This window comes from Rhinoderma darwinii, chromosome 3, assembly GCF_050947455.1.
Source record: "Rhinoderma darwinii isolate aRhiDar2 chromosome 3, aRhiDar2.hap1, whole genome shotgun sequence".
In the NCBI taxonomy this organism is placed as follows: domain Eukaryota; kingdom Metazoa; phylum Chordata; class Amphibia; order Anura; family Rhinodermatidae; genus Rhinoderma; species Rhinoderma darwinii.
This window is the reverse complement of record NC_134689.1, coordinates 265,889,670-265,902,315: the sequence shown is the minus strand read 5'-3', so window position 1 is coordinate 265,902,315 and position 12,646 is coordinate 265,889,670. Positions and strand designations below refer to the sequence as shown.

Genomic DNA, 12,646 nt, shown 5'->3' with positions numbered 1-12,646 from the left:
TCCTTTTTTATTTTATGGTACATGCCGACATTTATTTTGAATTTGAAAGGATTTTTTTTTTTTAGGAAAAAAGGAATGTTTTTCTTTAAAACACGTAAGTGCAATATATGTTTAAAGTAGCACAACATGGTCTAGATACCTATTTGAAGACTATTGCTTACAGCTGATCAGATTGCAGTAAAGGAAACATACTCTCCATATAATACCATGCAGTTTGTTTACACACATGGGATCATGCAATCATTTCAACAAAAGCTTATTTTTCTGAGATTCCATTAAACGTGCTGGGGTTTGGCATACCGGGATAATTGTATACATTTTTTTTATGCAACTTTCTGTCACATTAATATAAGGCGAATTTGTGGGAAAAACTGCAAAACTCAGCAATACATTGTTCAACATTTGGATAGAATTGGCTTCTAAGCGATTGTCCAACATTATAAACTCTGTTTGGGTCATTGGGCCTGATCACTGTGCCAGTATTATTATGTGGTAGCAGCTTATCATACAAAAAAATCCCCCGAATATTCCATGGAACTCAAGCTGAACTTTGATTTGTGAGTCACAACCTGCCACCATGAAAAACCAAGACGATAACATAAACTTTCCCTCTTGTCCTTGCCATCTAAATCGTACATAGTTCTTAACGGTTTGTCTTGTATACGGAACATATTTTACCTTAGCGTGCTCCCATCATTATTTTTTTCATGACAAAATGAATACCCAAGTTTACTTTGATAAACTTAAAGGGGTTGGCTGTTTTTTTTTATTTATAGAATAATATACATGCATTAGAAATTCTGCTCAAATAATGTTCTTTTACCAGTGTAGTCCATGGGCAAACTGAATAGGACTAAACATGACGTTAGTCATGTGACCCCCCCCCCCGCACATACACACATCATATGACCCCTAAATTTAGTTAGCACAGTGTTACATGACATAGCAGGTAACGATACAGGGTAGGTTCCAGCGCAGGAAATTTTGTAGAAAATAAATGGATTAAAATGGAAAATATTCCAATTTTATTTAGATAATGGTAAAACAGGGAGACATTGTCCCACGGAGAGAGGTGGATGTAAATAATACACGCTGCCAACACGTTTCAGACGGCTTCCGCGTCCTTAATCATGGCTGAAGTATGATAACAGAGTGAGAGTTTATATCCGGTCAGTAACAGGTGAGAATTTGATTGCGTTTCAAGGTAATCAACCTGGAACGCAAAAGAAGGAAGGTCAACTTCTCGTGTGACGGAGGCATTCAAGTACGATAAATCAAACTCACCAAGTACGATCCTAGTGTTCGGCTGGTGTTCAGATGTACACAAACATCCGCCACGAGAGAAGTTGACCTTCCTTCTTCTGCGTTCCAGGTTGATTACCTTGAAACGCAATCAAAATTCTCACCTGTTACTGACCGGATATAAACTCTCACTCTGTTATCATACTTCAGCCATGATTAAGGACGCGGAAGCCGTCTGAAACGCGTTGGCAGTGTGTATTATTTACATCCACCTCTCTCTGTGGGACAATGTCTCCCTGTTTTACTATTATCTAAATAAAATTGGAATATTTTCCATTTTAATCCATTTATTTTCTACGAAATTTCCTGCGCTGGAACCTACCCTGTATCGTTACCTGCTACATACACCGTGTGCCGACACGTGGATCCGGGCGCAGCTGGCAGTGGGATTCTGCCGAAGGTGAGCTGGTGGTTTTTTCTACATACAATTTCTATGTTACATGACATACATGTGTTGGGGCAACATGAAGGAAACATCCATGTGATCAGTGAATAGAACTAATGGTGAAATAATGATTTACTTCACTCTATGTGTATAACATGGCTGCCTGTCTCTAGGTGATGTATAACATGGCTGCCTGTCTCTAGGTGATGTATAACAAGGCTGCCTGTCTCTAGGTGATGTATAACATGGCTGCCTGTCTCTAGGTGATGTATAACATGGCTGCCTGTCTCTAGGTGATGTATAACATGGCTGCCTGTCTCTAGGTGATGTATAACAAGGCTGCCTGTCTCTAGGTGATGTATAACATGGCTGCCTGTCTCTAGGTGATGTATAACATGGCTGCCTGTCTCTAGGTGATGTATAACATGGCTGCCTGTCTCTAGGTGATGTATAACATGGCTGCCTGTCTCTAGGTGATGTATAACATGGCTGCCTGTCTCTAGGTGATGTATAACATGGATGCCTGTCTCTAGGTGATGTATAACATGGCTGCCTGTCTCTAGGTGATGTATAACATGGCTGCCTGTCTCTAGGTGATGTATAACATGGCTGCCTGTCTCTAGGTGATGTATAACAAGGCTGCCTGTCTCTAGGTGATGTATAACAAGGCTGCCTGTCTCTAGGTGATGTATAACATGGCTGCCTGTCTCTAGGTGATGTATAACATGGCTGCCTGTCTCTAGGTGATGTATAACATGGATGCCTGTCTCTAGGTGATGTATAACATGGCTGCCTGTCTCTAGGTGATGTATAACATGGCTGCCTGTCTCTAGGTGATGTATAACATGGCTGCCTGTCTCTAGGTGATGTATAACATGGCTGCCTGTCTCTAGGTGATGTATAACATGGCTAACTATCTCTAGGTGATGTGCAACATGGCTGCCTGTCTCTAGGGGATGTATAACATGGCTGCCTGTCTCTAGGTGATGTCATGCTGTTAATAAAGTTAACTGTAAAAAACAAAAAGAAACACACCTATAGGAGACAGGAAGAATAATGCAAGAGCTGCTTTCACAGAGAACGACCGACTGTGGTTGCTGTAGGTAGAAATAATTTATAAACTTCTGCTCCCCAATAAAAAGTACTATTAGGCGAAATTCACACGAACGTGTGCGTTTTGCGCACGCAAAAAACGCAGTGTTTTGCGCACGTTGCAGTTCTGTGTGTCATCAGTGAATGGTGCGTGGCTGCGTGATTTTCACGCATATGCCATCCTTCCGACACACGGTTTCGAAGCTTAAAAACTGCAATGAATGTGGTGCTTTTTTAAATATTTTTTTTAACTTAATTTATTTAACAACTGTAGCGCGAATCACGCGCGACACACGGAAGTGCTTCCATGTGCTGTGCGCGATTTTCACACACCCATTGACTTCAATGGGTGCGTGATGCGCGGAAAACGCCCAAGTATAGGACATGACGTGAGTTTTACGCAGCGGACAAACGCGTGAAAATGACGGACTGTCTGAACGGCCCCATTGACTAACAGAGGTCCGTGCGACGTGCGTGATTTTCACGCTAGTATCACGGACGTGAACTACGCTCGTGTAAATAAGGCCTTAACCTCTTAGATACCTGGACAGTGTTACCTGAATGCAAGTGGTCACATGACGTGTGTGTGAGTGGGAGAGGTCACATGACAGACGCCATGTTTAGTCCATTCAGTTAGCCCATGAATGCTTTACTATGGACTAATCTGGGAGCTATACCATTTTTTCTGTTAGACAGAGACAACTACACGGTTAGAAGAAAAAGTATGTGAGCAGAATTTCTAATACATTGTTTATTAGAAAAAACGATATGATTTCCTATTCTATAAAAACAAAATACCCCTTTAATATTATATTGTAACTGGGGGAACTCCGTTCCTTTCACACAGCTGTTTCCCCAACTATCTCCGCATATGGCAGTTTATTTACTGTATACATTTTTTCAGGATGCCACTAAGAGGGCGCACACAGAATACAGATAGAATTCAACGTATAAATCCGTATTTACTGTGCTCCCCCGAGTGGTGATGACGTTCTGCAGAAATATATGTCTATCAATGAAAGGCAACACTGTTCAATAAGTGAGAGAATTTGTAAGTAATAAAGAGAATGGTGAAATGAAAGTAATTATCTTAAAAGCTCTTGAAATGTGTCACATGTGAAATTATTTGAATCGATTGTGTTTCATTAAATGAGGCATTAAATATTCCGTTAATATGACGTTACTCATGCAAGCTGTGGCAATTTGGAGACCGCAATTTAATTAAAGGTAGGAAAAAAAAATGATACAGATTGGAAAGTGTACGTCACTGCCTAATGGTTGCATGAAAGCTGGCGAAAAAAAGTGAAGGGATCAGGAACATTCTCCACGGAGGTGTAATGGTTAACCGTGAACACTCGAGCACAGCAAATACAAACATTGCACTGGTGTAGAAGAAAACGGTCATTGTGTGTGCAGACGGCCAATAATAATAAGACAGCCCATGCAGAATAGATTTCTAGATTACTGAGCAGCACGCCAGTATTTTTACAAGGAGAAATTGCATCAAACTAATTTAAGGGAAACTGGGCAATAGCTATTGGGACTTCATAATTTTATTCACTAAGAATTCCAGATACCGATTTATGAACATGGACCTATGTGCAGAAATGGCTGAGATATATACTAGTCCTTCTCATCGAATTAGATTATCAAAAAGCCATCTAGCAGGAAATTTTTGAGCACTTCATGCTTCCGTCTGCTGACAAGCTTTATGGAGATGCTGATTTCATTTTCCAGCAGGACTTGGCACCTGCCCACACTGCCAAAAGTACCAATACCTGGTTTAATAACCACAGTATCACTGCGCTTGATTGGCCAGCAAACTCGCCTGACCTAAACCCCATAGAGAATCTATAGGGTATTGTCAAGAGGAAGAGGAGACGCCAGACCCAACAATGCAGACGAGCTGAAGGCCGCTATCAGAGCAACCTGGGCTTCCATAACACCACAGCAGTGCCACAGGCTGATCGCCTCCATGCCACGCCGCATTGAGAACACCTCAGCAGTGCCACAGGCTGATCACCTCCATGCCACGCCGCATTGATAACACCTCAGCAGTGCCACAGGCTGATCGCCTCCATGCCACGCCACATTGATAACACCTCAGCAGTGCCACAGGCTGATCACCTCCATGCCACGCCGCATTGATAACACCTCAGCAGTGCCACAGGCTGATCGCCTCCATGCCACGCCGCATTGGTGCAGTAATTCATGTAAAAGGAGCCCCGACCACGTATTGAGGGCATATACTGTACATACTTTTCAGTAGGCCAGCATTTCGGTATTAAAAATCATTATTGAAATTGGGTTATTTAATATTCTTATTTTCTACAAGAAATTTTGGGTTTTCATTAACGCTTAGCCATGATCATTAAAAGAAAAAAAATGCTGGAAATAGATCACACGGTGAGTAATGAATCTATATAATATAAGAGTTTCACTTTTTGAATTGAATTACAGAAATAAATTAACTTTTTGATGATATTCTAATTAATTCTGAAGGACTAGTATATTATATATATTACACACACACAGAGCAAGTTTGTATTTCCTAATGCCACATGGTATTTTCCGAGCCAACCAAGAAGGGAGAGGTTAGTTTGTGCAGGGCAGATGGACTTGTCTTGGTGCAACCCACATAAGGTGTGCAGATACCTTTTGTGTTTCTTTTTACTTTTTGCGTCGTCATACCTTAGTAGGAAAGAGTCGGAATTCAGTAAACAGAAACAAACAACTGCGAGACAACATATATGACTGAGGAGAATTGAGGTTAGCATCACTGTTGATAGAAATAAGCACAACAATCCAAACAATAAAGCAGAGTCTCTATATTTCAAACGATTTACTCTAGAAGGACATTTCACCTACTTCCTAATGGTATTAACCATCTTTGTTGTTCTTTTAAATCACATGGTGCAAGGAAGTGCTGGCAGCACATGAATCAGACGGGGTAGGTCACTATGTAGGGTCACGTGGGCACTCTTATATGGTAAGTGCACACTCCGTTACGTCACACGGATAACATACCCTACATGCCTCGAGTGTTGGGGGATAGCACTGATCGTATGGTGTGGGAACCTACTGTGGAGATATTTACCTATGTATGCATCTTCATTTTTTTATGGTTTCCGTTTGTTTTAATCAGGGTTCCGTTCATGGGTTCCCCTGACGGAAATCTCAGACTGATCCCCTGAACGGAGTCCTGACGCAGATGTGAACGAAGCCTTACATGTGGGGCAAACAATAAAAATGCTGCAATAATAATAACTGCTATTATTACTCTACTTAATGTTGTGTTGTACCGATTATGAATGTTGTATTCTCATAGTAAGAATATATAAATAGCAAATATGGATATTATGTTATCAATGAACTATTTTAAGTCTATAAAATCATAACACAGCATTAAAACACAAAAACACCACATCATTCTCTATATTCAATGTAGTAAAAACAGTTTTCAACCATAGTTATACAGCAGTGGTCCTTCAACGTGTGGCTCTCTAGCTGTTGCAAAACTACAAGTACCAGCATGCAGCTGCCATGGCATGCTAGGAGTTATATTTTCAATAGCTAGCGAGCCAAAGGCTGGGGAACACTGCGAAAAGGGAAACATTTGTTCAGTAAAAGTCCACCATGCAACATTGTTGCAGTTCATATACATAATTAAATATCACATACTCTTTTATGCACTCCGGTATGACAACATACTCCATAGGAATAAGATCCGCTAATTCGACCAGGCTGAAGACGTACTTAATCTTCTGACTGAATTTTGAGCTGTAGATGGAAGAAACAAAAAGACAGTCAAAAAGGAGAGAGAACAAACAAGAATTAACAATGACTGAAAATGCAGAAGAAGAATTTTACAAAATATGAATCGCTCTTCATTACCTAATGAAAGGCTTGGTAATCGCTAGCAATGTTCTTATAAACCAGGAAGGATGGACTATAATGAGTGACTTCAGGTTTTTCCGTAGCCTTAAAAAAAGAAACATTATGTTATAGTTCAAACAAAATCAGTTTACATGACCTTTTACTTGTTGGACAGGAAAAGTCCCAGGGGTCAGGTAACCAGCACAAATAGAAATCTGGTACGGGCTCCTGACCGGGAGTTGCTTTCTATGGATGTATATCAAAGGTCTTATTGCCAGACTAAATTTCCTGTTGACTCATGGAGGACTCGGGACCCCCATATTAGTAATTGGTGGGGGTCCCAGCAGTGGGTCTCCAAGTGATCTAACAATTATCACCTATGCTGTAGATGGGTGACAAATGTACCTTGTGGCACTTTGCTGCATGCCATGAAACAATCATTAGATCAACCCACTCTGGAGGAAATAATGCATAATGTTACTAGGTGACATTGAAGGATTTCCTGTCCTTCTCATTTATATAGTGTATAATATCTAATAATGAAATCAACAAATCCACTCCATGTCAACTTCCATATAAAACTAAATGTAGGGTATTTTCCTATTAATAATTTACAGTTTCAAGAACATATTTGTCTCCAAATTTTTAAAAAAAAAAAAAGTTACAGTGAAGGAATCGTGAGGATACCAGGAAAAAAGGAGGAGAGGTATGCGGTTTTAAAAAACTAAACAAAAAAAACCCCACAAAAAACGCACACACATGACAGGTCCTCCTTAAAAATCAGTCTTACCGTCTATCAATTTGATAATAGCATTTCCGGAGCCACCCAAGACTTGGCATTTTTCTCCTGGTTGTTGCTCCATTTAAATAAACGATCATGTAGTTCTCTGCAACTAGCATTTCCAAAGTTCCAATAACATACCTGCCAAAACAAGTGTTAAGAAAGTGAAAAAAAAAAACATCCTTTACTGTAAGGGAATAGCAGGATATGGCAGAACGTACTGTGAAAATTTCTATTAATGCTTCGTTGGTTGAAGCCAATTATAAAGTATTATAAAGTATTTTTACGATGGTATCTAGTTCCCTCTAGACTGGCCAAGATGTTCCCTGCTTCCTCATCGTTGTGCTTCAGATACTGTGGATGTGTGGGAGAGCCTTTACATGTATGGTGGGGTTGCCCTAAGGTACGCCGATTTTGGCGGAGAATCTTTAATATGTTCAATTCCATAACTCAGATTATTTTGACTTGGTCTCCGACACAGGCATTACTTCATGAGACCGTCCCTGGCTTGTCTAAGGCCTCTCATAAATTTGTATCCTTTCTCTTTCTGGATATAGCCACATCTTGGAAGAGCCCTGTGATTCCTCTTCATTTGGTTAAGACTAAGTTGAATTGGATTATGGAGAATGATCGATTACACTGTATGGTCTCAGATAAGGAAGAACTCTTCCTTCAAGTTTGGCAGCCATGGCTCAGATACCTAGGGACGATGTCTTAGGTTTATTTTGCCTCTAGGATACTCGACCCTCATTCTCTTCCCTTTCCCTTCTCTTCCCCCTCTTTCTTTCCCTTCACTTTTGTATCCCCTCCCCCTCTTTTCTCTTGACATGTAGCAATATTCGGTATATATTTGCCTGTTACAGTTCTATTTATGGAGACTGCCCCGGGTTGCTACTTGTATTGTTTGTTATTTGAAAACCTTCAATAAAAATGATTGAAACACAAAAAAAGTGAAAAAAAAAAAACAAAACATTTCCATTTTTCATATATCTTCAGCGCACAAATACTTACTTGAAGAGATTGTCCATTAGATATCGATAGTTTGGTTGACTGCTGTCTGGCATAAAGCACACAGCAAATACAATAATGGCATTCAGGCCATCTCCATAGTAACCTAAAAACAGAGAAGTTTGGCTATCAATTTCCAAAAGAGAAGAAATGTATATAACCATTATGTTTTTGTTTACATTTTTATAATGTTTTACATGTAGCAAGTAAATTTCATTTATTGAAAACTATTATATCAACCGTGAGCGGTCCATCCAGATAGATCTTAGGTTTAGTTCACACCTTCGTCGGTGTGTTCTGTTGTTCTGCTCTGCCAGAGGAGCAGAACAAGGGAAGGGAAGCAACTGTTCCATTGCACAACGGATACCGCCGGCAGAACCCATGGACTTTAATAATAGGTTCCGTCGGTGTAGCCATGATTTTACCGGAGACTATAGCGCAGTATGCTGCGCTATCGTCTGCAGTAATCTTGGCCGGATCTGCGACGGAGGCCCCTGACGGAGTCTTCAACGCAGATGTGAAAGAGGCCTTAGCCAAACTATTGACGGAATGCCATTTTCCCCAAACACTACCCATAAACATAGATGTTTAGCACGGCTTAATGTTATTTCAGTAGTAAGAGGGAGATAAGTGGCTGCGAGACACCTCAGATACCACATACCTACCAGGAACAAAAATAAGATGGGTTAAAATTCATCCCCAGTTGGCATTGTAAGGGGATAAGACTCGCCCATGCAAATTGGCCTGTCAGAAAATCTAGAAATAGGTGGCATACATGGACAAACATCTAAAGTGTATGCCCAAAGCGTTCACCTGCAGTGGTGTAGGAAAAAATTTCAGATACATTAAAGAATTATAAAATAAAAAAATAACGTTATACCATATATTTTTTTAAAGTAGACACGGTCACATTGTGAAAAGGCCACGGAGGCTGTGTTCACATCAGCGTTGGTTTCCATTGAGGGGTTCCGTCGGACCTTTCCGTTGGAGGAACCCACTCATTTGACTGCGCTAGTGATCCCGCCAAAATAAACGTAAACCTTACACAACGGTGTACCATAAGCAACAGAAGCATTACCAGTGAAATCAATGGTAATGCAAACGGAACCTATGGTTTCCGTTTGCCTTTCCATTGAGGGGTTCCTCTGACGGAAACACTCAACGGAAAACAACGCTGATGTGAATGGGCCCTAAGCACTTTACACTCATGGGCGCTTTAATGCAATTTTGCATCAATAGGATATATATTGTGGAAAAAAAAAGGAATACAAATTTATGTTTGTGGCCAGAAGTCTCACCCAAGCAAAGCCCGAAATGCTCAACACCTACTAAAAATTTTCAAGATGTGGAAGATGTGTTCATACACTTATGTCTATGTCAACATGCATATAGCTTCACAAAATCCTCAGAACTGAAGAGACCAAAAATCTATGTGATCCAGATGCCAGTAAGCATTTGAGTCACATTGTTGACAAAATGGCCTAAATAGGAGCAGGGGGCTATTCGATGTGTAAGTGATCATCTAACCCCCTATAGTTGGCAAAAAAAGGACTTATTCTCTTTAAAGTGTAACAAAATTTTTATTCAACTTTTGACATTTTATAGTGACAGGTCATACGTTTTATCAGTTGAGGTCCGAGCGCTGTACCCCACTTCTCAATAAAACTAAGCAGAAGTGCTCAAGTGAGCACTGTGCCGCTTTGTTTCGTATTGGCTTTACTCGAAAAGCAGAGTGTGCGGTGTATGGCCTCAGACTTTCTTTTGAGCCGGTACACCTCTCAGTCAGCCTTCTGAGGAAAGCCCGAGCAGAAACAAAAGCCCTCTCCTGAGTGCTTCTACCGCTTCGCTTTAGCGGTCTCAGTGCTCAGACCCCCACTTATCAAAACTTCTGACGTGTCACTATGACATGTGAAAAGCTTTATAAAAGTTTAGTTACCCTTTAATTGGTAAGAGAGGGTAATAACATGAAGGTAAGTTGGAAGGCTGTACAAGGGAGAGATGACTGAATCAGGCGGTGTTGTTGCTTTCTGATTTCACGTGCAGCACAGAGCCAGGAAATAAAAAAACTTTTCAATCTGTATCCGACTTCAAATGAATGCTGCACCCAGATTATTGCCCCTAGAGCATTGATCCTGGTATTGCTTGAAAGCTAATATAATCCAAGATCCAAGCCCTTCTATTTTAGTTGCAGCAAGAATTTAAAGACATGTACTTGACAGTGAACGTGTTAAAGAGGTTATCAAATGAAATGTTTTCAATGCAAAAATTTACAGGCAGCCACAAAATCTGCATGGATTATAGAACCATGTGCCTCCTAAAATTGAGCCGGTCTCCTTCCTTAGGTGGATGTACAGTAGTCCATTCATTCCAAAAAATGTACAATGGACTGGGAGGCTTCATTTCTGGGTCTTACAGAGGTAATTCCATCATTAATACTAGAATAGGTTCTGGAATACTCAGCACCATGGATTGATAGAGAGTAGTTCTCCTCAAGTCCGCCAGCGTCCTTTTCACAAATATTGCACCTAGTCCCGACTGACCACACCGTTTATAGAATAGGCTCAGTATTGACATGCCAAGAAGAGCATTGGGGTCATGGCATATTAGCTGGTGTGCATAGGTAGTAACAAATATGCTAGTAGCATATGTGTGCAGTGGTTGTCACTTGCCCAGGGCCCCAGATCTATTAAGACCCTAACACTACTTTTGTGGCATACAATAATTCATATACATGGTATCTGAGCTAATGTCTAGTTAAAGTGGATCTGTCATCATACTACCGCTCTAGTATTAGACCAAACGGCACAAAAATCCTATTATTTTGCCTTTTGGTTAATGGAGCCTAACAAAGAATACAATGGATTCCTACAGTAGTTATTAGTCCACTGAATTTAGGAGGGAAGCTCTCCCCCCGCCCCTCTCACCAGTGACTGACAGGCTGATGGCTGCTGTGTATACATGCAGATACTTAGCAATCACTGCTGAGAAGAGGGGGGAGAGGCGAGGGGAGCGCTCTCCTCGCGAATACAGAAGACTGATAACGGAGTCCATTGTATTCTTTGTTAGGCTCTTCTAGCCAAACGTCACAATTTTTATTTGTTGTGCTGTTAGGGCCAATAGTATACTGAACCAGTCCCCATAATATGTTGCCTTTAAAAAGGCAGCATAGTATGATGTTTGATGACAGATCCACTTTAGACACCAGACTGACACTTTCTGGAGAAATATGATGAACTTACTAAGCCAGATCTACTGATCGACCCGTCCCTATCCTGTAATTCCTTAACATTTTATGGGAATCACTCCATTTACAAGTGGGAGTGATCTGAAAATAGAGAAGTGAGGCTTAAAGACTTAAAAACCCATGCTGCCACCCCAAAATACATGCACCTCTGTAAATGGTCTGTAAGCTGAAGAATTGTATAAACGTCTGCGGGGCAGATTTATGAAGACTGGCGTTTTATACGCCAGTCTTAATAACCAAGTCGCTAGAGTAAGATGCGACACATTCATTAAGAGGCGAATGCCTGTTAATAAATGTGTCACATCTTTCTGATGGCCATGAGGCACAATTGTGGCTAGCCGTGTGCCATCCATTTTAACCCACCAAATAAAATACAAACATACTCACCTCACTGCTCCTCTTCTTCCCACTGGGTCCCATCCGGCTCACTCTTCATATCGCAGCTTATTCAAGGTACGGACACCGGGCAGCGCCACTACCTATGCGACGACGCAGCACTGAGGACGTTGAGTGCTGCATTGCATAGGTGATGAGGCTGCCGGCGCCAGTACCTTGGATGAGCTGCGGCATGAAGAGGAAGCCAAAGGGGACCCGGTGGGGAGAAGAGAAGAGGAGTGATGAGGTAAGTAGAAATAAATAAATAAACAGATTTTTTGATCTTGCACTCTTCCCATTCTGCCCTCGGCGATTTTAATTAGTTTAATGCTGGTTCCTTCCATCCCCAGATATATGTAGGTTTATTCTCAGTTCTGGGTGTATGAGCAGCGTAGGGACACACCTCATAGAGGTCACCTTGTCGTGGCAGGTGGGCTTACACAATTTGATCAAAATGTGCAATAAGAACCTCACTATTGTAAGTAGATTCAGCAGCAATGCATGTTTAGTTAATTTTTTTATGGTGCTTAGGTGCCATTGGTGTTGGCAGAGTTCTTTTGCCATTTTATTGTGTACTATATAT

General features: G+C 41.0%; 1 protein-coding gene across 4 annotated transcripts in view; it reads right to left on the bottom strand.

Annotated features, from left to right (window-relative positions):
* Window positions 1-12,646, bottom strand: part of BNIP2 (BCL2 interacting protein 2) — a 64,383-nt gene that overhangs the window by 4,038 nt on the left and 47,699 nt on the right. For 3 of the 4 annotated variants that reach the window (XM_075857871.1, XM_075857873.1, XM_075857874.1), the window contains exons 6-10: window positions 8,448-8,550; window positions 7,446-7,577; window positions 6,674-6,760; window positions 6,461-6,559; window positions 5,435-5,470 (exon numbers count right to left, since the gene is read on the bottom strand). In XM_075857871.1, coding sequence (XP_075713986.1) covers window positions 5,435-5,470; window positions 6,461-6,559; window positions 6,674-6,760; window positions 7,446-7,577; window positions 8,448-8,550 — 457 coding nt within the window. The remainder of the gene's footprint in view (window positions 1-5,434; window positions 5,471-6,460; window positions 6,560-6,673; window positions 6,761-7,445; window positions 7,578-8,447; window positions 8,551-12,646) is intronic. The other variant, XM_075857872.1, reaches the window with a different exon arrangement.